The sequence below is a fragment of the Armigeres subalbatus genome, chromosome 3, assembly GCF_024139115.2.
Source record: "Armigeres subalbatus isolate Guangzhou_Male chromosome 3, GZ_Asu_2, whole genome shotgun sequence".
NCBI lineage: Eukaryota > Metazoa > Arthropoda > Insecta > Diptera > Culicidae > Armigeres > Armigeres subalbatus.
Genome location: NC_085141.1, coordinates 299,489,209 through 299,517,081, shown reverse-complemented (window position 1 = coordinate 299,517,081; position 27,873 = coordinate 299,489,209). Strand labels below are relative to the sequence as shown.

The 27,873-nt window shown below is 40.8% G+C and overlaps 1 protein-coding gene across 1 annotated transcript; it reads left to right on the top strand.

Moving 5' to 3' along the window:
• The first annotated feature begins 14,295 nt into the window (after positions 1 to 14,295).
• LOC134222589 (uncharacterized) lies at positions 14,296 to 15,315 on the top strand. Its single transcript, XM_062701750.1, has 2 exons — positions 14,296 to 14,484; positions 14,542 to 15,315. Exons 1-2 carry the CDS (start codon positions 14,296 to 14,298, stop codon positions 15,313 to 15,315), a joined length of 963 nt encoding a protein of 320 aa, XP_062557734.1.
• Positions 15,316 to 27,873: the final 12,558 nt, after the last annotated feature.

The following is a 27,873-nucleotide window of genomic DNA, read 5'->3' as shown; positions in this document are numbered from 1 at the left end:
ATTGTTAGGCTGAACTAATGTCTGTACCAAATTTGCCCAGCTCCAGTAAAAGATTGGTATGAGTGTGCTTGCGATCTTCGAGAATACCCAAATTTCGATTTTCGGGAAAAAGCTTGCGATCTCAACTTTATTCAATTTATCTCGCCGTTTTATTAAAATGCATTACAGGTGGAAAAATGATGCGAAACTCATTAGACAGAAGCAGCATTTCCCCGTGTAGAGCATATTACACCCATCTCCCATTTCCACGCGGCCACCACACCGCGATCGGCTCATCGCATCATCCGCGATGAGTGAGAAGTTAAGTCCATCGCGACGACGCGTCGATCGATCACCAGCGGCGGAGACGGCGATAGACGACGACGGCGACGACGCCGGCTGCCAGCCGGCCAGCCAGCCAGCCAGACCGTCGAGCATTTCGGCCTTTCAGTGTTCGCCCGGTTCTTTCGCTGATCTCTCGCGTGCTGTCTGAGCTTAGCTGCTCCCGGTTTGGACGAGATTTTCCGCGTCGCCACGGCGGGGGGCCAGTTGGAAAAGTATTTTTCTTCCACCTCGAAGGCCGCGACAGCGCGACCCTGGTTCGGTTCGGTCGGTTTGAGCGCGCGCGCACGGCAGTGGCTGCTGGGTTACGCGGCTTTCGAACTCGTTACGGCGTTCGTTGGAGTTCGAGGATTTCGACCGTACAAGGGTCAGCCTGGGTGGGCGGCTTTGTCTGAGGAGTGGATTACCGGCGGCAGGTGAATTGTTCTTGTCTCGGAGAAGGTGAAGTGTGGCGAGAGGGGGGAAAAGTGCTGCCTGTAGAGGAAAATCATGCAACGGCGTTCTTTTTGTTCTGGTGTGATGCTGAGAATGGCCATTTAAGGTGTTTGTGAGGTCAATTGTGAAAATTCTCCCCGCGGGAAAGTCGAAAGAGCAGTGGAAAGTTTTGGAATATGGCAAGATAAGTTGAAGTTTATGAGGCCGTTTACTGTGCAAGTTTTTTTTTTATCGTGGCCTTTTGAAGCGTTGATTCAATTCTGCTTGGTGGTAATTCGATTAGTCTGCCTAGTGGTTTAGAGGAAATTGATAAAACTGTAGCTGCTTGTGTGGAAAAGTGAGGTGAGGAGCGAAAAGTTCAGTTTTGTTAAAAGCGAGTGAGTTTTTGTTGGCAGGATCCAGACATCGCTTCCAAGTTGATTCAGAATGGCAGAAGGTGGTTATTCCGGAGGCGGAATCGGAGCCGGCATGGGAGTAGGTGGCGGAGGAGGAGGCGGGAGCGGACCGAACAGCACGATGATGGAGTTCAAGTTAGACATCAAAATAAAGTCAATCGAGAGAATGTTGGTGCCGCTGATGAAACAGGCAAGTATTTTCGTCCCTGTTGTGATTATGTTCGGCGCGACGGTGGAAATTTGATAGGCGTGGGCGAGGGTAGTTGAAAGTGTCAAAATACTTACGTCTGGCTGAGATTTGGATGTTAATCGGGACTTGCGTGGCATCTATCCACCCAACAGATCTGTTGATCGAATATATATTTTTAGGATTTTGTTATACATGATTTGCAGAACAAATTAAATCAAACTGCATTTCGTGTTGATCAATTTGATTTCAAAGATGACGCATATAAGGTGTATAAAACCAGTCTTGTACTAAAACTTATCAATTACACATTACTCATTTTAGGTGCATTTTCCGTTCTTATTTATTTTCATCATCTAAAATCATCAATACCAATCCTAGTTTAGCATTTCACAGAACAGTAAATCAATATGGTACCCAGGCATGCCAACCATTCAGAGCTTTGTGAAGAGCAGACTGGTCGTCGGGATAGATAAAACGTGAGTTTTTTTGCACAAATAAATCCCAAATCGTGTTGTTCAAGTGACGAAATGTTCCTGGTGGTCATATGCATCACGAGTTGACAGCGATTCAACTAGCGAGCGGTATGACCAACAGTCGGCCAGGTTAGCGCGGCTCTAGCATCCTTCATCGTGTCGCCTCGAAGAGTGACGATTTCGCTCCTACAACGAGGACTGACGTTGCGCGATTTCGAGTTGTTGATGACGTCAATGGTGGTTAAAATTTGGCAAAAGGTTCTGATGGTCCCTCCACCATGTGACTATGTGCAAACAAGAATCTGCTTCCTTACTGCAATGATTTATCGTGTGAAGTTACCATTTTGCACGGCTCACAGTTTTATTCGCATAAATAAATTCGAAAGCAAAATCAATGTATTGTGATTTAATACTTTAGCAATGTAAGGTTTTATCATAATTAATCATATAGGCTGGACAAATGATCAATATAAAAAACATTAAAATTTAAATATACATAACTTCTATAAAATATTAAATTGATTCGTTGAAGCACCGTGAGAATTTGTTCTTCTCGTGATAATAATTGACAAAGTAAAAACAAATTGGAAAATGGTAACCAACTTGAGAGGTAAGAGGATTTGCATCTAAAACCAGAAAATAAGTTTTAGAGGGTCGATCGATAGGAAATGTCGAAAGAACCCTTTTCTTGGATTGAGAACTTCTCAATCCGGAAGAACGGACTTGATGGAAACAGATGTGAAGTTCGTTTATAAGACTTATGTCCAACATCACACATCCGAGATTTACGAGTCGATGCCATAATACTTAATATCTGCATCTGTTCTACTATAATTTTATGATAATATGATAATCAATTCTGATTTTTTGTTGAATGAATTGAAGTCATAATTTATGGAAATTCGACAAGTCTTTGAAACTTGATAGTCATGGTATCAACACAAAATCAATTTAGTTCTTTCAGGTATCTACAAATATTGATGGAAGGATCTAGGAGATTGGGTAGGAAATTCGACGAACAAACTATCCACAATCGGGAAACTTCGAATCACGCACAATAAAGAAGTGAAACGACTTGTATTATGCATCTTTATTCAAAAAGATTACATGTGAATTGAAAAAACATTCTTCTCTTTATCCTCTACTACAACTTTCACTGTCAACGATGGCGCATTCGGGAGTAAAATCTCTGGTTTTGAAGCCACAAAATGTTACTCAAATAGTCACGCAATTGGCATCTCTCGCATAGATTTATGAATTAGATCATTGTTCAACATAGTTCACCTAAAACATGAGGGTCCTGATAGGAAAATCTGAACGTCTAGAAACCACAATCCTGACTCAATTTTACAAAATACAATATGCACTAATACGAAAAGTCTTGGGAGGAACTCGCAATCAATTTTTTTCATCTCATCTGCAAGCTTTAGACGAACGAAAGGCCTGAAATGAAAACATGAAAGCTGGAAAAACAATATACTCCATCAAATGAAACTTAAAATGGAAGAATAGTTATTTTTGTTTTGTTGATTGAAGTCGTGCTCGGTGGTCTAGTGGGTACCGCTTCTGCCTTATAAGCAGAGATCGTGGGTTCAATTCCAGGCTCGTCCCTTTCCTACTTTGTATTTCTTTCATAGTTCTTTCTGTGTTTCACGTTCTACCAACACGATTCCTACTGTTTATTTACATCCCGAGCAGGAGAAATTGGCTCAATAATACCTAATTATGTTTTTGGAAGGTCGTGTTGATATGTGCCATCACAAATATTGCCCTCCGCTCGCTTTCAAATCGACTTCTATGAAAACATTCTTCATGCCTGCCGTATCCTAACGGAACTATCAATTCTATACTTTCGCCTCTAATTCTATCATGAACATGTACGTCTAAGTTTGGAAGATGATATTAGCATTTCCATATCATTGTAAATCGTTTAACTTCACGTAGAAGTAACACACACAAAATCATTAATTTAGAATTTATCTATGAATTAATTTTGAACCTTGATAATCAGTTTTAGGCACCCAACTAACTGGGACATATATTTGGATATCTTATATCATCTTCAAGGATATCATATCAATGTTCAAGGATTGGCCGAAAGCCATTTGGTCGAATGCCACATGACCGAATAACACACATCTAGTCGAATCCCATTTATTTTAATTGAACGTATCAGGCCATTGCGTCGAAGGTCATTAGGCCGAATGAGAAATGAAAAGTGAGATATGAGAAATGAGAAGTGAAAAGTTAGAAGCCAATTATTCCTTTTCCTTCATCCTTCTTCTTTTCTTTTTCTTACTTCATTCTTCTGCCTTCTTACTTCTGTCTCCTCCCTTCGTCCTTTTTTCGTTCTTTCTTCTTTCCTTCTATTCCACCTTTCTTCTTTTATTCTTTTTAAAGGGAAGCATTTTTATTTCTTCTTTCTTCCAATTTCTCTATTATTTATTTCCTCTTCTCTTCTTCTTTTGTCTTCCTCCTTCTTCCATATTCCTTTTTCTTCTACCTTCTATCTTCTTCCTTCGTCCTTTTTCTTCTTTCTTGCTTCCTCGTCCTTTCTTCTTGTCCCTTACTCCTTTTTTACTTTTTCCTTCATTCTTCTTCATTCTTCTTTTCACTTTCCTCTTTCTTCCTTTTTCTTTCTTCTTCTTACTCCTTCCTTCTTGCTTCTTTATTTTTCTTTTTCTCTTCTTACTCTTTCTTCTCCCTGCTTCCTTCTACCTTACTCTTCCTTCCTTGTTATTCTTTTTTCGCTTCTCACTTAACATTTTCTCACCTCACATAACTCACTTCTCACTTTCCACTTCCCACTTTCCCTTCCTCACTTACCCTTTACATATTTTTCTTCTCACTTATTACTCCTCACTCCTCACTTCTCACTTCTCTTTTCTCACTTTTCACTTTTAAATTCTTACTTCTCACTTCTCATATGTCGCTTCTCACCTCTCACGTCTCACTTCTACATTCTATATACAATCCTCCCAGCCCTTTACAGAAGGTCTTAAGTGTTTAAAACAGTTTTGCAAAATGTCGTGACCATCACCAGATGATCAGAAATGAAAACAAAAACCACCACGCTTTTAAACGATGTTCTTTACTGACAATCACTGCAATCGTGACATGTAGAAGCTGACACGTGAGTACCTTAGTGAGTACCCAGATTGACAACCACAAGCTGAGAGCCATAAAGAGCATCAGGTCGGTCAGCTGTCAAAAGTGCAGGTGAGCACCGTTATTGATTGATTTTGTTGTCGTTTGATTGGACTGACGTCGTTTTTAATTGATAAATCAATAGATATAATATTACTAAGTTTTTCAAAATTCAATCTAGACAATCTTTAGAAAAGGGCCAAACTTTGTTTTGCTGAATTTTTCAGATGGATATAATCGAAAAACAACGCATCCTACAGAAAAGTGTTGTATGGGTGACTATCGCAAAATCAGCCAAAGTTTCTAGTAAAGGTATTGGAAACAATTCAAATTGAGCCCTACACTGAAAAAAATCAGTTTTAAAAATTGAAACTCGATTTGCGAAAACACGCCCTTTTTGATTTTAATGATATTGTGTCTCAAGATAGGTGATTATGCTCCCTACCAACCGTCCATACATCGCAAGCTTGACACTTTTAAGGGAAAAAAGTTTTTCTAACAAAAACTTTTACTTGTCGGAATTATTTTCAGTGTATTTTCATCCATTACGACCAGTTACGACCTAAACATTGTACTCTGCTTGACTATACAGGAATATTTTAATATGGGAAGATCCATAAATAAGGTCACGCAAAAATCGGCGATTTTCGACCCCCTCGTCCCCCCTTCGTCACACTTTTTGTAATAAACCTCTAAAATTTTTGTATGGATCGTCACGCTGCTCTGAAACCCCCCCTCCCCCCCTAGAGGCGTGACGTACTTTGTGGACGGCCCCTATATGTATGTATGTATTAAATCCACTGACACTCCTTGACACTGAAAAACAAATCAATTCCGCTAAGAAAAATATTTTGTTAGAAAAACTTTTTTCCCTTAAAAGTGTCAAGCTTGCGATGTATGGACGGTTGGTAGGGAACATAATCACCTATCTTGAGACACAATATCATTAAAATCAAAAAGGGCGTGTTTTCGCAAATCGAGTTTTAATTTTTAAAACTGATTTTTTTCAGTGTAGGGCTCAATTTGAATTGTTTCCAATATCTTTACTAGAAACTTTGACTGATTTTGCGATAGTCACCCATACAACATTTTTTTGTAGGATGCGTCGTTTTTTGATTGTATCCATTTGAAAAAATCAATAAAAAAAATTTGGCCTTTTTCAAAAGATAGTCTGGATCAAATTTGGTAAAACTATGTATGTACTTTTCTTTTTACAGCACCTCTTAAAATATTGAACAAAAAGTCAACATAAACCATAAGAACACTTGAATGTTCCAAAAAGTTATTACAGCAAAAATCCATTAATTTCCGCTAAGTGGATTATTCCATTGCTGACGAGCGTTGATTTCGAACCAAACACCGCATAGGTCAAGTGATCATCACGATAGTCAAGATGACACGGATATGACAACCACAACATCAGGAAAGTTTTCCTATCATTCATGCTGGTGATCACAGGCAGAAGAAGTGAAGACATGGTGAGTGACCCAGCGCTAGTTGCTAAAATGTCACTTTCATGGTGATCGTTACACCAAGCATGTGAGATCCACACTGAGCATCACAATTGAGTACTTGACACATGACCTGGATTTTGTTATTGTCAGGCTTTGCGTGACTTGAACGGTGACACTTTGCAGCACTGGTTTAAAATACTCGATAATAAATAATGAACCAATATAATTCTTAACGGATCTGCTTTGCTTCGATAGTATTAGTCAGTTTTGAAGTCAATGAATGGAGGATTTGTGATGGGTCTCTTCATATAAGTCGATTTCACAGAATTGCTTCGATCAGCATTGGCATAGGGTCATTTGGTCGAAAGCCATTTGGCCGAATGCCACTAGGCCGAACAAACCATGAGGCCGAAACCCATCTAGCCGAAAGTCATTTGGCCGAAAAGATCGTCTGGCCGAAAGGATCGTTTGCCGAAAGGGTCGTTTGGCCGAAAGGGTCATTTAGCCGAAAGGGTCGTTTGATAGAAAGGGTCATTTGGCCGAATGTGACATTTGGCCGAATAGTTCCTTTGAAAAGTAAGAAATTACGAATGAGAAAAGAGACGTCTCACTTCTCACCCTTCATTTTTCTCTTCTAACATGTAGAAAGTGAGAAGCGTGAAAAGAGTAGTGAGACGTCTCAATACTCACTTCGCGCTCCTCTTCTTCTACAGTGAAAAGTGAAAAATGAGGAGTGAGAAATGAGATGTCTCACTTTTGACTCCTCATTTTTCACTTCCCACTGTAAAAAAAGAACAGCGCGAAGTGAGTATTGAGACGTCTCACTATCACTTTGCGCTTCTCAATTATTACAGCGAGGAGTGATCAAAGAGGAGTGAGAAGTGAGACGTCTCAATTCTCACTTTTCATTTTTCTCTTCTCACTGTAAAAATCGAAAAGCGCGAAGTGAGTAGTGAGACGACTCACTTCCTACTCCGCGCTTCTCACTTTTGACAGCGAAGAGTGAGAATTGAGAAGAGAGAAGTGAAACATCTAACTTACAGTGAGAGGAGAATAATGAAGGGTGAGAAGTGAGACGTCTTTCTACTTATTCGTAATTTCTCACTTTTCAAATGAACTATTCGGTCAAATGTTCTATTCGGCCAAATGACCCTTTCAACGAAATGATCCTTTCGGCCAAATGACCCTTTCGGTCAAATGACCCTTTCGGCCAAACGACCCTTTTGGCCAAATGACTTTCGGCCTAGTGGCATTCGACCAATTGTCTTTCGGCCGAATGGGTTTCGGCCAAATGACCCTTCCCCCATTTAGCATGACGTCCGTTTGGCATAATGATCGTTAGCCATAATACTCATTCGGCATAATAATTGGGAAATCACCAATTTCGGAACTAATGTAAAATATGTTTAATTCTTTATGGTTATTTTCGCTTTTACATCAAAGGAGAGATGTTGTGTTTTATCTGCCTTTTCCACTCACCATCTTTTTTTGCCCGGTAGAATATAAGGAAGAAGAGAAGAAAGAAGAGAAAATAAGACAAGGGAGGAATGATTCTATCTATCAATTCGGGTATTTGCTCGGCTTCAAGTTACGGAAAGGTATGATTCTTTCTTTCAAGGGATGCATTTGTCTGGCAGAAACCAAAAGAAGATGTGGTTGCTTCATTAAATTCAGGCATTTGCTCAGTTTCAGGCAACTAGAGACATGATCTCTTCTTTCAACGGATCCATTTGCTCGGCTGAAGGCAAAAAATAATATGATTCCTTCTTTAAATTCAGGTATTTAATCGACGTAAGGGAACATGTGATCCCTTTTTTCGTAGGATGAATTTGCCTGGTAAAAGGCAAGATAGGATTTGATTTGACTCATTCTTTCAATTCATGCATTTGCTTGCTTTAAGGCAAAGGAAACACTCTCTTTTTTCAATTCAGGTATTTGCTTTGTTTAAGGCAAGGAGAGATATGATCTCTTCTCGAGGAATGCATTTACCCGGTAGAAGGCAAGAGAGGATATTGTATTTGCTCAGTTTTAGGAAAGGAGGATATGATTCCTTCTTTCAAAGAGTGCATTTGCCCTCCTGATTATAAGGTAGGATATGAAGCATATGATGCCGATGGTGAATGAGATAGACAAATAGAAGTAATGTTTTCATGTATGATTCCTTTTCGTAAAATATTTTTCAGAACGCATGAGCGAATAGGATTCCTTTAACTAATAAAAACGGGGTCTCCTCGCGAGCCAAGGCGTATGATTGCCAATCTGGAGATGGTGAGTTCGATTCTCTTTCCAGTCTAGGATGTTTTCGGGTTGGAAACTTTCACAACACCCTTTGCATTAGGGTGCTAATGAAAATGACATTTTTTAAAATCAAAAAACGACATTGCTCACAAGTTTCATTACCCCAAAATATGATCCCATGCAAAATTTGAGCTCAATCAGACATGATTTAGGGGTGCCTGAAATCCATTTGAAATTTTTACCCATGAAAATTTCCCAAGGTGGGACCAAAGATAAAGTCGAAAATCGTTTTTTATGCCAAATGACTTAAAAATGCATATGTTTAAGCGTAACTGTTCAAAGCTCAAAATCAAAATAATTCCAATTATCATTCCGCATCCTGTAAATATTATTAGAGTATCCTATTGCTTCTTCATCACCAGCCTTCAGCTGGCGACTGAAACACACTCGTAGAGGGTATGATTGTATTGTACACTTGATATGTGATCTCTGCGAAGATCGGGAAACAAATTCAGTTCAAATAAATCCACCCGATAGTTCACATCATCCGCGTCTATACCCAAGTAACAATTCTGTGACCGTTGGGTTTTATATGAATTTTAATAAGGTTTTATTGCGGGAATAATTAAAGCATATTGTTTTATAGTTGCCATAAACAATGCTAACGAACAATGGTTTTATATCACTCTTGAGATATCCATAAAACTCTTATAAACCATGTTTTAAAACTAAACCTTTTGTTAACTTTTAAGTTTTAATAATAGTTTTATTATTGCTTTCAAATGCGTCATAAAACCAGTTTGGGTCACTGCTTTAAAACTACTCAACGTGACTCGATCTATTCACCATGTTGAATTTGGAAAGCAGTGTTGCTGTATAACTTATAAGTGAATCATGCAATAAGACGCATAATGAGGTTAGCATATTTTTACCGACATAATGTGAGTGACATGTGTTTCTGATAAACTAGAGATGCTTCTCATTTCCGAAATAAAAAAATGACTTGAAAGCGACAGGTAAAAAATCTCCTGGTTATAAGAATTTCCGGTGTTATCCAATAATACCAATAAAGGTTGGCAAGAACAATTCGATTTCTGTTAAAAGTAATTATGTTCTATGAGCAGAGTTATTTGAAAATTATTGAACTGTAACTCTTATGTTAGTTTTAATTTTGATTTACGATATGAGACACATGCATATGAAATGCTGTTAAATATATGCACTTAATTGGATTGCGGCTTCACATAAAATTCCGATGCGACGAAGAATCATTTTTCCGGTTTCTAGAAAAGTGAAGAAGGAAATATTTTTTGCATTTTTCCTCATGCACATGACCTCCTGCTTAAAGAATTTGCCCTTGTAACATACACACATATTTGATTCCTACGAATTACATCAAAAATACGAATGAGTAATTTATATTCGTAGGTTCACTAACTTCAGGAAATTATTAGCATTCGTAGATTTCTTATACGGATCCGCAAATCCGCCAAGAGCTTTAATTTCCACAGATTTGGCATCGTTGCCCGTAGGATGCAAAAGTGCTTCTCGCCTCAACCACTAGGTTGCATGTTATCGAACCGAAGGCCATCTGTTGTCGGGAAGTGTAACCATGACAAAGTTTTATAACAAGTTTAAAACGGTCATGAAGTAACCAAGGAGAATTATTGAGGTTATCACAAAAGCCATTGAGCTATTTATCGCCAGATTTTTTGTTTTCATAAAAAGGAATGTCGCCATGTTGAAATAATGATCAACGTCATAGTCGTGATTGAAAAAATACATCAATTACGATCAAATACACTATTTATTGGTGGAATTAAATTATTTCTGAGGTTTTTTGATAAAAGCACGGTTACTTTATAACAAACTATTTGAAATTGAATTATTTTGAGCAGTTTGGAAAATTATTAAATTTCCTATTTTCATGTGATTATTCGATAATTTCAAGGCGCGTTGATTTTAAGCTTCTACAAACTCAATATTCACGATAAATTTGGTTGCGCATGTCATTTTGTTGTATGAAACACTTAAATAATATTTCATTTTCAACATCAACCATTACAAGTAAAATCAGAAGCATTATTTTCAACACATCAGCTTTACATAGGGGACATTGTTATCTAGTGAAAATAAAAACAAAGACAATGGAATGACAATAAACATAATCCATAATATGAAATTGAAACAGTTTTATTGTTACTCTTATGATGGTCACGAAAACCTCTTATAGAGTATCAGCAAATTCAATACAATGTTTTATTGCAGTTTTATTACTACTCTTAATACGGTTTTAATAACATCTTCTAGATTGGTCCATTAGACCGGAAGGCTATCTTAATGATGTTATGAAGATGTTTTGGTGGAGTTACTAGTTTTATTAGCAACTGGTCATGAAAACCTCTTATAGAGCATGATAAATCTTAAAATGTTACTTGGGTAGTTTCGATACTCGGGAGAGTGGATAGGATACGCTAGAATAAATTGTTACCGTTTCTGTCTGCAAACCGCGCGTTTTAGTTTTCGTCGAAAGAAAGTGTTCGAGTGCCAACCTGTTGTTTAGAATCTTTGGTGACCCCATATCCCTACATAGTTTTGGTCCTTCGAACCGGATGACCTGCGAATTATCTCGAACAATCGCGGGCGGTGTTGAGTGCATTTCGTTGCCGCCAAAGTGAACTCTTTTGTCCGTTGGCTCTTGAACACTTCGTCGTGGGTGAGCTACGTGATAGCAAAGTGTGTTTGTGAGCAAAGATTGCCCAATAAAGTGAACCGTATCGAAAAAATTGGAACATTTTTGTGGCCGCTGAATCATCGATACTTGCATACGATTGTGCAATCGTGGAATTTCTTCGACCAACTTTATAACCCTGTGTGGCGCGAAGACGTGGCATAGCTTGGTTCCACATTGTTAGTGGTGGACAAAGGACATCAATCTATTCATCGGAGGGATCAAAGGTCGAGTTGTGACGTAATTGATTGTTGGATTGAGTACGTGAGTAGTACATTGTATGCGAGTTCGGCATTGAAGGGAAAATAAAGGAATTTATGCGTTTTATTCCTGGGCAAAATAACCAATCGATTTATTGCTTTCGATTGCTTTCAAGTCGATGATTTCATCCCTACTTAGTTTTTTGTTGGTGGCATAGTGTGCTCTGGTGCGACAAATTGGTCATTGTGAATAGTCTTGAACGCTAATCGCTGCGAGAAATGGCACAGGGACTGCGAGAATTTAGTCATTTGGAATGTTTCTATTTGAATACACTTGCCAATGCGAAGTGGACAACTAGAGGGATGGAAACAACGAATTGAAGGACTTTTTAAGGAGTTTCAAACCGCCATAGAGCAGAATAGGGGGATGAATTTTAAATTAGATTATGCGCTTGTCAATAGTTTTCTTACGAATGGGATTCGCAAACTCACTCTTGATACTCCACCAAATCTTCCTTCACAAGCTCCGCTACAATCGCCGCGCGGGTCGAACTGCCAGAAGTGGAGCTCCCTGTCTTCGATGGCAATATTTCGGAGTGGATAACCTTTCGCGATTCTTTCAAATCACTCATTGACTCCAATGAAGCACTTTCCCAGTTCGACAAATTCTCGTACCTAGTATCTTCTCTTACCAAGGACGCAAAAAAGGCTGTGGAATCAATCGAACTCTCCGCTGCCAATTATCCTATCGCGTGGCAGCTCTTAGAGAAGAGATTTGAGAATAAAAAACTCATTCTCAAAACATACCTTTTTGAGCATGATTGACAAGCTAGGATTTCCAACGGACGGCTGGGGCGTGCTCTTAGCCCACATGGTCTGCACTCGACTCGACCCTTCTACTTTGAAGCAATGGGAATCACACTACCTCTCGACTGACGCTCCGCAGTACAAAGACCTAATAGAATTTCTCCATGGCCGTTTGTCAGTTCTGCAATCCCTGCCGCCATCTAAATCGCATTTCACGGAGTTCAACAAAGTTGAGCAGTATCGGCCGCAAAAATCGAAAGCCAACACGGTCCACGCCGTCATAAGTTCAACGATCAGCTCGTGTCCGTTTTGATCAAAATCGCCACATTCCCCATTTAAATGCGAGACTCTTCAACGTTTGTCAGTCGCTCAACGTTTCGATCTCTGCATAAACTGTTTCTTGTCCTCGCATATGGTACGCAGCTGTCAATCCAGTTCTTGTAGAGTCTGTAACCAGAAGCACCAATCCGTCAATGCTCGTCCATTGATAAATAAGCCTATTGTTCCTCTCGCTTCATACTCAAATTCAACTTCGCCAATTCGCCCTCCTCGCAATCACATCCGTCGTCGTCGTCGTCAGAATCGCACAAGCCATCTACCGTTGCCACTAGTCTCGTGTCCACCAAGGTTGTCGAAGTTCCAAGAAGCTCTCCAGCCACCGTGTTGCTGCAAATGGCGATTATCAAGGTTTTGTCCACAAGAGGACATAGTCAATGGGCCAGAGCATTGTTGGATCCAGCATCGCAGCTGAATATTATCACCGAGAACCTCATCTAAAGGCTAAAGCTGCGCCGCTATCAGTGTCATCAGGAAATTTGTGATGTAGGCAACTCTGCCATTATTTCATAGCATGCCGTTTACATAAGGATGGAGTCTCACTGCACGGATTTTGCCGTTAAACAATCGTGTCACATCTTGAAGAGGATCACCAGAGAGCTAACTAGCAGGTCACTTGATACTTCGAATTGGAAACTTACGCCTAATATCATTTTAGCGGATCCCAAGCTTTGCAAGGCTGGGCCAATTGACTTGCTCCTTGGCATGGAACTTTACTACGATTTGCTGCCTGACGGATTTTCCAAATTGGGTCCTGAGATGCCAGTTCTTCAGAATACAGTTTTTGGATGGGTAGCCTCGGGAAAAATTGGTTCCGGCCAAACTGATAGCGCGCTGAAGCTGGCTTATGTATGCAGTAATCAATCACTCGATGAGTTAATATCTCGTTTCTGGGAAATTGAGTCGTGTTGGTCAAATAGCACTCAATCTATTGAAGAAGTCGTCTGTGAAGATCACTTCAAGGCTAACACGTTTCGAGATGACACAGGTCGGTTCGTCGTTGTTTTGCCCATACACCCTTCCGTACTGACACAACTCGGAAGTTCAAGGGAGATCGCTACCAAAGATTTCTATCTTTGGAACGTCGTCTTGATAGTAATCTCAACTTGAAGCAAGCCTACACTACCTTCATCGATGAATATCAACAGCTGGGCCATATGCGAGAACTAGATTACGGATCAGTCGCATCGTCTACTGAATTATCATACTATTTACCTCATCACGGAGTGGAAAAGGCGGACAGTACCACCACAAAACTGCGGGTCGTTTTCGACGCTTCTTGTCTGACGGTCACGGGGTTGCGATGAATCAGGCTCTGATGGTAGGTGGAGTTGTCCAAGACGATCTCTTTGCCATACATCTTCGTTTTCGCATGCATCGTATCGCCCTTATCGAAGATATAGAGATATCCACTGCAGCGCATACTCTGGCGTACCTCGTGCCAGGAACCACTCCGCACTTTCGAACTAATGACAGTGACATATGGTACTGCATCAGCCCCATTTTTGGCCACAAGGTGCCTGAAAGAACTGTCCATGCAAGGTACTAACGATTTTCCGCTCGCAGCGATGGTGCTAGGCAACGATTTTCATGTGGACTATATGCTGACCGGTATGGACGACGAGGAAACAGGGTACGAGCTGTGCAAGCAACTTCTCGATTTACTGCAATCCGCCGGTTTCAGCCTTCGAAAGTGGGCGTCTAACTCAAAAGCTATCTTGTCGCAGATTCCGTCAGAACTGCGTGACGAACGATCAGTGTTCTCCTTGGAATCACTATCATCCTCTATTAAAACCCTGGGCATCCAATGACAGCCATCCACTGACACGTATAGCTACGGAGTCCCTAACTGGTCGCAGGAAGCGGTTATTACTCGTCGCGCCGTGGCATCTGACGCTGCTAAATTATTCCTACCTACCTACCTACCTCTCGGATTACTCGGTCCCGTCGTGATTCTGGCTAAGATCTTTATCCAATCCCTGTGGCAGACAACGTCTTCATGGGACGAACCACTGTCTGTACAGCAGCAGCAGTACTGGACCGAATTTCGCAAAAGTTTAGAAGACATTTCTTCCATTTCCGTTCCACGATGGGTATCCTTCGCTCATAATCCAATCTTGATAGAAATGCACGGATTCTGCGATGCATCCGAGCGAGCTTATGGTGCCTGCATTTATCTGCGGACCGTGTCTATCGACGGAACCATCTCCGTAAGGCTCATGGCTGCTAAATCGAAGGTTGCACCTACTGGAAAGTCGAAGAAGCAGACCGTACTAACGTTACCTAGGTTGGAGCTGCCGTCGGCACTACTACTGGCTCATCTACATCATAAGATCGTCGAAAGCATCGAACTGAATACGAAGCCCTTCTTTTGGACTGACTCCATGATAGCGCTTTGTCAAATCCGCTCACCTCCCGGTCGTTGGAAAACATTCGTAGTGAATCGAGTGTCTGAAATTCAACGGCTCACTAGCGGTGGAACCTGGGTCCATGTTCCCGGCACCGAAAACCCTGCGGATATCATTTCGCGCGGAATGAGTCCAGCTCAGCTGAGAGAAACACCGACCTGGTGGAGTGGATGTCAATAGCTCAGTCAATTTTATCGCTTTTGGCCACCAGTCAATCATCCGATTTCCGAGGACTTGCTCACCATCGATCTCGAAGAACGGGCTGTTTCCCTTCCAGTTCAAGCAATACAACCTAATGCAATTTTTGAATCCCTCTCGTCATTTCCCAGTCTAGTTCGGGTAGTGGCCTTACTACCTCGATTCAGATACAACTGATCACCTCGAAATCGTACCAATCGTAAGGACGGGTCGCTCAGCACGTTAGAACTCAACGACGCTATCAAAACTCTCGTGAAACTTGCCCAACAAGAATCAAATTGGCAAGGAAATTCTTCAAATAACTTCGCATGGACAAGTCGGAATGCATTCCGTACTTAAAAATCTCGTTGACGGACGGTTGAATCTCGATCTTGTTGACGGAATCCTGCGTGTGGGTGGTCGGCTACGCCACGCAGTAATCTCTGAGGACAGGAAACATCCCATGATCCTGCCAGCACGACACATCCTATCAGAACGTATTCTGGTTCACTACCACCTGAAACATCTTCACGCTGGGCCCCAATTTGTGGTGGCCTGTGTTCGTGAAAAATTTTGGCCCCTCCGAATCCGCAATTTGTCGCGGAAAGTAGTGCATTCCTGTCTGAATTGCTTTCGCTGCAAGCCTTCAAATTTGGAGCAGCTTATGGGCGACTTGCCACCCGATAGAGTGACTCCAACTTTAGAGGAAGGCCCAAAATGATCGAGTGCGATAGTGCCAAGAACTTCAAGGGAGCAACACGGGAATTGGCACAACTGCGAGCACAGTTCTACAACCAACAACACCAGGCATCAATAATTGATCAATGTGCAGATGACGGTACAGAGTTCAAATTCACCCCACCCCGCAGTCCCAACTTTGGGGGTTTGTAGGAGGCGGCGGTGAAATCATTAAAAAAACATCTGCGGTCTACAATAGGAAATTCGATCCTATCCCAGGACGAGCTCGTAACGTTGCTAGCTCGAATTGAAGCCTGCCTAAATTCTAGGCCATTAACTCCGATGTCTGCCGATCCCAACGACCTGGAAGTTTTGACTCTGGGTCATTTTCTCGTACATCAACCACTCACCTCTTTCCCTGAACCAAGTTTATCCGAACTACCAACAAACCGTCTAGACCGTTGGCAACAGAATCAAGAGCAACTTCGTCGCATTTGAAAGCGTTGGAGCATTGACTATCTGTCAACGTCAGCACCCTAGTCCTTCTGAAAGATGACAATCTTCCACCTCTGAAGTGGAGATACGGGCGCATCCTCCGAGTCTGCCGTGGTGCGGATAACCATATCCGTGTTGTTGTCGTGCGGACCGCCGACGGGGAGTATACCCGAGCAAAGGCAGATAACTGAAATGATATCAAACTGATAACATGCTAAGTTATCCTTATTATCATTTTGATATTCAGTTATCAATCATGTGATTAACTGATAACTGAATAATAACAAATTTTATTATCAATACAAATTTGCCATTTTCTTTAAATTTTCTTGTCGTTCAAATATCGTACTAAACATTCTATTCTTTCAAACAAACTAACTTGTGGGAGCAACTTCCCTATGGACATATTTTATGGTGAATGGTCATCCCAACTTGTTTAACACGAGGCTACCATATAAAACTGCGAATCTTTCTTTAATCAGATTTACCATACAGATTAGGATTAAGGTTTATCCAGCTTTCCGTTCTCACCATAATGGCGGACGCTAAAAAAGTGTGACAAGACCTGTTTCTTAACACTGAGCTGAAATGTTCGTCTAAGCAGACGATGATTTTCCCTGTTACCAACGATATCTATAGATTCGTTTATTTTCTGGAATTTGCGCAAGAGTTAAAGTTTTCTTATTTGTTTTATACTATGCTTATTGACTTTACTTTCATTTCAGGTGTCGTTGAATAATGAAGTATATATGTATCTGAGAACCATACGATGTAGGAGTTGAATTAAAACTTAACGTGGACTTGCAACTCCCGAAACATATGATCCAAGGGCATGTGCTCATTCAGGAATGGTGAATACTCTTGACTAACCGCCTACTTTGCAGGACAACGTCCATATGTAAAATGAGTTTGCATTTGTTTGAGACAATAAATTTCACTAACGGCAATATAATTCATCTTGAAATCCGCAGTGTTCAAATATATGGGGAAGCGAAGAATTTAACTGTCGGATAATCAAGAAATTGCAACGATCTGGTGTGATTTGGAGAAAACAATCATGATCGCACTGACGTCGATCTAAGTGCAGCGCTGCAATATGCTCAACTATTGACAGTTTTGAAGGTTTGAACGTAAAATATGAATCCAAGCAAAATCGTTATATGCAGTCAAATCTCCACGATAGTTAAGGGTCGGTCGACTCATGGAAATATCGAGATGTAGAATGGAAGATTATTAAGAAGGTGTACTGTCATCATAGGAACCCATAAAACAATTTTTAGTGTTGAAAAATTTGCTTTTATGAGTCGATATTGAGTCATAGAACATCGACTCCTGATCCTTCACTGCATATAAATAAAAATGAGTTGAGATTTCTGTTGTCTACAAATAACAACATTTTTCATGGATTAATTCTTTTTGGGATCAGCAGAGTTTTAACATGCATATGAAAACACAAACTTTCGACAGTATGCATAAATACTTAAAAATATTAGCGAAAAACTACGTCGTATCTATGATGAAATGATCAAAGAGCCCTGATTGGGAAAGCATGAAATACAGTCAATACAGTCCACCCCATTTTAGGCAACACATGATTTCTGTCTCATTTAAATTCTTAAAAAATGATTGTTCAGATTTCTATTATTAATAGTTTTGGGCCCCCGTTTTGGTTTGTTGGCATAAGAAATATGTTATACGGTTTAAAAGTTTTCTAGAATCTGTAAAAAGTACAAATCAGATGTTCCCAGCACTGTGCACTGTGGGAGCACTGTGTTTCAAAAACTAACAGACAAATGCCATAACAACCAAACTAGCAACCGTATCTTTGTTTGAGGAATATCATGGATACTAGAAATACCACGAATACTATTGCTGGACAATGATTAATATTATCGCAAAGCTTAGAGTTACTTGCCCCTTGAGAAAGCATGTAACTCACTGCGACATACAAGATTTTGGTTTTGTTTGAATAAATCCTAACACTGAAATCGATTTACAGTGTTGCACTGCTAGTAACCTAATGATTGACAATAAGTGAAAAAACTAACCTGAGGAAGATCGGCAACGATTGCCTAGTATTTATATATTTATTTAATTGGTCACAACTGAAAAAAAGTGTTCAATAAAAGGACGATGAACTGTATTTATCCTAATTGATTGTCGACTTGCTATTTTGAATTAAATTCGGTTTTCATTTTTGGTATGTTAAATGGTAATTCAACCAAAATGATAACAATTCTAGTTATCAATATAATTTTATAATAAAGTTTGTTATTAATAAGTTATTCTGCTTTGCACTATGTCCAGCCAACTGTTATGGTCATGGCATCATGATTTGATTATAAATAGTCTACAGTAAATACAAGATTGTAGGTAGCGTAGTGCTCTTCTCTTTTGCTCCACAAGAAAGCGTAATTGGGTGAGTGCCCAGAGACGTCGCCGTACAATCACGTGATTCGAGTTCGAACCCCAGTGAATGCTAACATTTTTTTCAATGCGTAACGAAGTCGGCAAAGAAGATTTAACTATTTTGGTCGATAAAACAGTGATGAGTGATAACTAATTGATAACTAAATTATTTATTTGAGTCAATAATATGTATAACAAAATGTGTTATCAACTTGGTATCAGTGATAACTTAAATTGTTTTCATTTAGTTATTTCAGGAGCAAAATTCTGGTATCATTTTTGTTATGTTGGCTGTTAATTTAGCCAAAATGATAACAAATTCAGTTATCAAAATGTCCGATAACCGGATAATAGAATTTGTTATCAATAAGCTATTCATTTTTGCTCGGGTACACGGTCAATTTCGAAGATATGCATTCTACCGATACACCATCCAGGATAATCCAAATTCCAGATGACGGGAGCCTTCCATCGCTTTGCGCAACATGGAGGCCTTTGGCCTCCGACCACGTAAGTTTGTTTTCATTAAATTTTCAAAAAGCCTAAAGAATGTTTCGTCCTCCGGCATGTCCTGGGTCATCGATGGCTACTCCAACCTCGAGTACGCCCAATCCTAACGATCATCGAGCTTCCCGCCTCGGCTGTCAGCAGACTGTGGGAGGAATGGAGAACAGGAACGTCATGGGCCGAAAGAACAACATTAGCACCCGAGCTTCCGCTGCTATACTGAACTCTCAAAGCAGTAGACAGCATTCAAGTGAAGAAGTGAATTATTAATGTTGAAAGTCGACCCTATCAACGGGGGCTGGCGTATGTTTAAGCGTAACTGTTAAAAGCTCAAAATCAAAATAATTCCAATTATCATTCCGCATCCTGTAAATTTTATTAGAGTATCCTATTGCTTCTTCATCACCAGCCTTCAGCTGGCGACTGAAACACACTCGTAGAGGGTATGATTGTATTGTACACATGATATGTGATCTCTGCGAAGATCAGGAAACAAATTCAGTTCAAATAAATCCACCCGATAGTTCACATCATCCGCGTCTATAGTTTCGATACTCGGGAGAGTGGATCGGATACGCTAGAATAAAGTGTTATCGTTTCAGTTAGCAAACCGCGCCTTTTAGTTTTCGTTGAGAGAAAGTGTTGGAGTGCCAACCTGTTGTTTCGAATCTTTGGTGACCCCATATCCCTACAGCATAAAACGTCGAGATCTGATGTCACTTAAAAATTTAAAAAATCGATTTTTTCTCTTAGAACATTTTTGGGACTTTTAGATGAAAAAAATCATAGAATTTTAACACCGGACGATACGCAAACGTTTTCGTAGCCAAAAATATCACCCTATGCAAAATTTGAGCTAAATCGGACATGCTTTAGGGGTGCTCAAAATTAATCAAAACTTAATTTTTCTTTTCTTACAAGGGGGAAATTTTGCTTTGGTTTTTGATGCCAAAGGACTCAAAATGCATGGAATTTTGAGAAATATTTTTTTGAAAAAAATCGACTGTTTTGGGACTTGAAATCTTATGGCGAAAACAATTTTTCATCGAATTTTAAAAACCGGACGTTACGCAAATATTTCCTAAGCCCTAAAATATACCCAATGCAAAATTTAAACTTCATCGGACATGATTTAGGGGTGCTCAAAACTTTGCTATCAAAATTTTGATTTTTTTTTGTAATTTGATCTACACACGTTGTGTTTCGAGTTCATACGGTACCGTGTAATAATACCCGCGTGAAAATTAACCTCAGTGTAATAAACATTGCCTAGCAATCTTATCATTTTCTCCGTAGATCTGATCTCAAAAGTTTTCAAAGTTACAAACATACATTTCCGATGGATATGGATTAGCTCAGTTCTGCTTATTCCATGACAAATCAATAGAACATTATGAAAAATCTGATTTACAGCATGAATGCTAGGTATATCTTTTTGATTTTGTGTACGATATCCAATTTGTTATGACCCGAACTAGTCATCGTAATGAAGAAGTATGCCCAAACAACTTAGCGGCATTAGATCCGCCACATTTTGATTGTGGCGAGCGAGCGATAACTGCAGTAATATTATTTACAAACTGCGATTGAATTGTCAGGCAGTATAGTTTATACAAAGTAGTAATATTGTAGATGTTAATTCGTATTGTAACTCAAAACTTGGTACATCATTCATATCGTTGACATGTAGACATATGTATTTCAAAGGATTCTTGGGCAGCTTCCAACCCAAAAGGCATTGTTTACTTTACGGCTAGAATTTCAACCTACGAATAATCCGCTGTCTCCGAAAATATCAAGCATTCACATAATTATGCCATTTGTCAGAGCAGCAATCGGCATATGAGGCTTGAATCTGTGTCGCACGGTCGGTGAATGCCACCTCCCCTGCTTCTTGGTGAATTAGTAACGCACTCATATATTTTAATCACCATTTCAATATTAATTACTCCCATTTTGCTCGTTCGTCAACGACAGCAGCTCCCTGTGTGTAACGTTTCTCATCTGCCGTCACTCATCAACGAACTGACGACGACGACGCCACATACGAGTCTTGTCCCAGCGCCAGTCAGTGCGCCGTGCTAATCCCTTTCGCGAGGCATTAAATTGGATTTACCCTGTCATGGTGATACGTCGAATTTTCATGCTGCGGCGCTGTCTATTAGCAATCACACAAACGTACGCTACGGTGAAAATGAGTGAAAGTTTTGCAATTATCTGATATCAGAAAAATCCCATGGAGTTTCCCAACATGAAGGTAATTTAAATTACAGAAAAAAAAACATTCGCCTTGGTTTCTCCTAAATCCTGTCAAATGTCTTTTGTTAATATAATTGGTGACCTTTTAGGCATAACATTCCATAAGCATCGAGTTAATAGAATATAAACATCAAATTAAAATATTTTATCTTCGTTGGCACCCTAGTGCGCAAAAATGTTGGGATATACCTTGGCCACAGTTCTGCATACTCAGGGAAGGCAGAGTTTCGCATAGATTTTTGAGCTCGTAGTTTACCGCTTCGTCATAAATAATAATCCACCGCCCGGCAGCTGAATGCAGCGCACACACAGCACACCAGCCTCAGCTATCGTCGCCGTGAGTCGTTGAAGGAATATGGAAAATAATGATCCTATAAATAGAAAACGGGTGTTTCCAACCTACCGCGAATAGTGTAACGTAAATAGAACAACAATATCAGTGCATATTTAGTAACATAAACAGCCAAACAACGCAACGGTGGATAGGCTTGGCGCATTTCATCGGTTGTCGATGGCTTTCGGAGCTCGGTATGAGAAAAAAGAAAACGTATGAACTGTTGAAAGCTATTAAAGTAGTGTTACATTTTTGTTGAATATTTGATTTATGGCGATGGTGCTTTCATATTTGTTTATGTTTAGTTTATGTATCTTTTGGAACAGAATGTTCCAACCCAAAGCTAAACGCTTTATCATCAATGATCTGGAAAGCGATTTTCGTCTATCACGTCATGACCATTGACTGAAGTGACCAGACGTCTTGCGTTTCGCGGGACCCTGCATTTTTCAACTTCTTTTTTTTTCACAGTAAAGGCTAGATCAATGAATTATTGGCTGATTTTCTACCCGCCGCTGTCACTTACAGGCGCTATAGTATATGCGCAAAATAGCCAGCATGAGTTAACCGCCAGAAATTTGTATGGCGAAAGACATTCAACGCGGGTTTTATCAAAATTAGAAACATTTCATGAAAAACTATTTGGTACCGGTTATGTAGGAAGCTGTTCGCTACTACGCCTACCAAATATTTTTTAGATAAAGGTGCTTAATTTTGAGAAATCGAACCTTAGATGCCTTTTGCCATACTGATTTCAGAATGTTAACTCCTAATGTGCCGCTGTAAGCACGCTCAAAGCAGGCGATTCATTGGAAATGGAGCAGTTCTTTTTAAAGATAGTAGCGTTCCAAGTTATCGGATATGCAATTTTTTCCCAGCGTAAGTAAACCATTCTTTTCGGTCTATTTTTTATTACAGTTTGAAACTAACGTGGATTCATAATATTCACCATGCAGGAAGAGAAACGATAGACAATTCTGCACAGTCCTCCCAAATCCATATTAGTCAAAAGCCGAATTTTACCCTTCATTCAGACCCATGATAGCCCATTTACGTTTTGGCTGGATTTAGCCAGCAGCCATTGCAGCAAGGAAGTGCCACAATTGTACTACAATACTGGGGTCCAGTTCATCTCAAAAAATCTGAATCCATCAAATTGAACTCAGTTCCATACAATAGAGTTATTTTGGGTGATTATTTACCAGAAACCGAAGATGAAGGGAGCAGTCACCACTGAAATTGGCCGTATGAAGAATTGGTGGATCAGGACAGGAAACTGCGATTTTTTTTTCGAAATAACGGAGCATGATTCGTTTCAGTCATTCATATGAAATAAAATAATATAACTAACTAAGAATGGAACAATTCTTAAAAAGTTTGTCGATCAAGCGTTAAAAACATACACGCATTTGAAAGTCCCTCATTTCTAAATGATCTGGTCCTTAAGAAAGGTTCTACGAAGATCTGCGATCGTATTCGACATCGTTATGACGCAGGCACGTGTTAGTACCTCGGTTAATTCGTCGCCGTTTAGTCCTGTAGTCCGAGTTTCCCATCGTAGTGCCTCATCTAACTGTTCCGGGTTAAACTGTAAGGTGCGCCATCCTGGATCAGAAGCACCGACCCACCTTGTGACTCCTTTGAGGGTATACCCGACCATAAAACGTACTTCCTGATGGTCACTGAAAGTATGCTCCTCATGAACCTTTCAGTATGGTTTTACCGACCATCTTGTGCTGCGCAAGGTAACATTGATACATAAATCACCGTTCTGTCCTCTGAACGTTGACACTTGGCCTTCATTCAGCAGGACTACGTTTAATACCGCTAAAGACTTTAGTAAAATATGTCTTCTAGCGTTACTGAACCGGGAACCTCAGTCCACGCCGCAAGAACATCGACTACCATAGTGTACTGCTCTATACTCCATCTAGGAGGGCAGTAGCAGCTACAAAAGTAAACTAAAAGTTATTGTCAATGATTATTATGATGATTTTGAATCTTTCATTTATTTGGAAGGCTCATTTACCGTTACGGAGCCAAAATCAAGTTTAACAATACATTTCTCGATTCTTATACAAAGTGTTAGTTTTGGGGAACCGAAAGACTCGCGGTTTAGTCGAGGTTAGGGAATACAATAATACAGTAGGAAAGGAAAGGATTTTAGGGTGCTTAAGTAATTACGATGCTGATGTTCACAAAGTTGACATTCCTCGCATTTTTACATCTGTAACGGGACAAACAAACTTTTTTTGGGAGACAACGACGAGATGTGGTCAGTGGTCAGGAGGTAGGGATGCGATTTGCTCGAGTGAATAGGGTTTATCTGCTAGCTCAGCAGTATACACGGAACAAGGCTCTTTGAGCTTAAAGTAGGCGCTATGAAAAACGTTGAAAACACTGAAACCAGTGGAGTCATCCATTTTTGACCCGTCTGTGAAAAAGCGTCTCTCCTCACTGACGTGCCCGTATTTGCTTGCAAATAATGGAGGTATGTCCTCTCCACGAAGGAATTCTGGTATTCCATGAACCTCCTGCTTCATGGACAGATCAAAAGTAACAGAGGAACTGTAAGAGTCTAGGAAGCTATCACGATTGGTGTCAACCGAAGGTGGGCTTACCTGCAGCGTCGTATACCAGTGGTAATACTCATGAATCGAGATTGAGAGTTTTGTTCGAGCAGCTTCTCGAAGTTGTAAATGACCAATGGATTGAGAACCTCACAGCGGATGAGGAACCGGAGCGATAATTCCGCGAGACAATCTGTTAGTGGCAGTACTCCCGCAAGTACTTCCAAGCTCATCGTATGGGTCGAATTCATACATCCTAACGCGATACGGAGCCAGCGGTACTGAATCTGTTGAAGCTTCAGCATGTGTGTTTTAGCCGTGGACTGGAAGCAGAAACTACCGTACTCGAGGACCAACAAAATGGTTGTTCGGAACAACGTCATAAGATCTTCGGGATGCGCTCCCCACCATGTTCCGGTTATTGATCGCATGAAGTTGGTCCGTTTCTGGCATTTTTGTGTCAGATACACAATGTGCTTCCCGAAGGTGCATTACAAGTCGAACCAGACCCCGAGGTATTTAGAAGACATGCTATGAGTGATTGTCTTACCCATCAGTTGGAGCGGGAACTTTACCGGATTATGTTTTTTTGAAAAGACAACCAGCTCAGTTTTCTCCGGAGAGAATTCGATACCCAGCATCAAAGCCCAAGTAGACAAATTGTCCAACGTATCTTGCAATGGTCCTTGCAGATCGATTGCGGTTGGCCCCGAAACGGATACAACGCAGTCATCCGCAAGCTGTCTTAACGAGCAATTCGGCATGAGACATTCATCAATGTCTCTGACGTAAAAATTGTAAAGAAGGGGGCTCAAACATGAGCCCTGGGGGAGACCCATGTAGCTAATTCGTGAAGTTGCCGAGTCACCATGAGAAAAACTCATACGCTTCTCTGACATCAAATTGTACAAATAATTGTTCAAAATTGGTGAAAGTCCACACGAGTGGAGTTTGTCGATTAAGACATCAACGCAAACTGAACCAAAAGCCCCCCCCAAAAACTGAGCCCATTTGCTCTTTTTTAGCGAAAGTAAGCTGAATTTCTGAAGAAAGCAACGCAAGACAGTCGTTCGTTCCCTTGCCCCTGCGGAAACCAAATTGTGTATCTGACAACAAACTATTCGATTCAACCCATTTGTCTAGCCCAGCGGTTCTCAACCTTTTTGTTGAGAGGTACCCCTTCGAACTTTTGCATTCATTGAGGTACCCCATACTTTCTTCGCTGTAAATTGAAATAAGCGTACCTCAAAGACATAATAATAAAAACGGATCTGTAACTAACGGAATAAAAGGCTAACCAAACATTTGTCTGAAATTTTCGTAATTCTGTAAAATTTAGCGTCTTGAAAAGAAGCTTCCGAGCCTCTTGAAAGGAGGCTTCCGAGTCTCTTGAAAGGAGGCTTCCGAGCCTCTTGAGAGGAGGCTTCCGAGCCACTTGAGAGGAGGCTTCCGAGCCTCTTGAGAGGAGGCTTCCGGGCCTCTTGAGAGGAGGCTTCCGAGCCTCTTGAGAGGAGGCTTCCGAGCCTCTTGAGAGGAGGCTTCCGAGCCTCTTGAGAGGAGGCTTCCGAGCCTCTTGAGAGGAGGCTTCCGAGCCTCTTGAGAGGAGGCTTCCAAGCCTCTTGAGAGGAGGCTTCCGAGCCTCTTGAGAGGAGGCTTCCAAGCCTCTTGAGAGGAGGCTTCCGAGCCTCTTGAGAGGAGGCTTCCGAGCCTCTTGAGAGGAGGCTTCCGAGCCTCTTGAGAGGAGGCTTCCGAGCCTCTTGAGAGGGGGCTTCCGAGCCTCTTGAGAGGAGGCTTCCGAGCCTCTTGAGAGGAGGCTTCCGAGCCTCTTGAGAGGAGGCTTCCGAGCCTCTTGAGAGGAGGCTTCCAAGCCTCTTGAGAGGAGGCTTCCGAGCCTCTTGAGAGGAGGCTTCCGAGCCTCTTGAGAGGAGGCTTCCGAGCCTCTTGAGAGGAGGCTTGCGAGCGTGTGGAGAGGAGGCTGGCGGGCCTCTCGAGAGGAGGCTTCCGAGCCTCTTGAGAGGAGGCTTCCGGGCCTCTTGAGAGGAGGCTTCCGAGCCTCTTGAGAGGAGGCTTCCGAGCCTCTTGAGAGGAGGCTTCCGGGCCTCTTGAGAGGAGGCTTCCGAGCCTCTTGAGAGGAGGCTTCCGAGCCTCTTGAGAGGAGGCTTCCGAGCCTCTTGAGAGGAGGCTTCCAAGCCTCTTGAGAGGAGGCTTCCGAGCCTCTTGAGAGGAGGCTTCCGAGCCTTTTGAGAGGAGGCTTCCGAGCCTCTTGAGAGGAGGCTTCCGAGCCTCTTGAGAGGAGGCTTCCGAGCCTCTAGAAAATAGCCTTTCGAGCCTCTTGCAATGAAGCTTCTGTGCTTTTCAGAAAAATGGCCTTCATGTCTTTCAAATGGAAGCTTCCGAAACTTAAAATTCTAGATTTTTGTTCAGAAGCATATTCTTAACATCTTATTCAACATTTGACTCGATCAGGTAGATTACAATAAAGACTTTTAATATTTGTTTATTCGACGTTTTTTTACAAACAATACAGAGTTTTTGATAAAAAATATACAATTATTAAAAGATATACAATTAAAAATATACAAGTTTTAATTGAAATTGTAGTACATCAGCTACTACGCATTCTTGTCCGAGGTAACTCCTGGGGCCATCGAAGGTCCCCCCAGGGGTACATGTACCCCAGGTTGAGAGCCGCTGCTCCATAGTAATAGGTTGTGGTTGAGTACACAATTAATCGCATCCACCAGGATCTCATCGATTAGGATTAGAAACAGTAGAGGAGATTGAATACACCCTTGCCTTACACCAGCGCCCACCCGAATTAGGTCGGACGAATATCCGTTATACGGGACTCTGCACTTAAATGCTTCGTACTGCGCTTCGATGCGGTCGGCAATTTTGTTCTGGAGTTGAGTCAAAACGGTACAATTTGCTTACAAACCTCCAAAAAATTTGCAAAGATCCTGGGTATAAGCCATGAACAGAATAACAAAAGATGATATGGACTTGATTGAAATAAAAGATAAAAGAACAGGCAACAATAAAAAAAATTTGCTCCGAAATATAATTTTAATGTCAAGATTTGTTATGGAACAAACTTATAGCACATGATATTGATCACATCTTACAATTAGCATAACTTGATCTTTTTATGATACTTTAGTGCAAGATATTGATATTGTCATCTTTTATCTCTTATATCAATCATGTCCATTTCTCGTTTTGCTATCTTATCAACATTTGATATTATTGAGCTATTTTCGTCTACTCAGGATGCACTTTCTTAAAATTGTTATTGAACAATACTTTTTA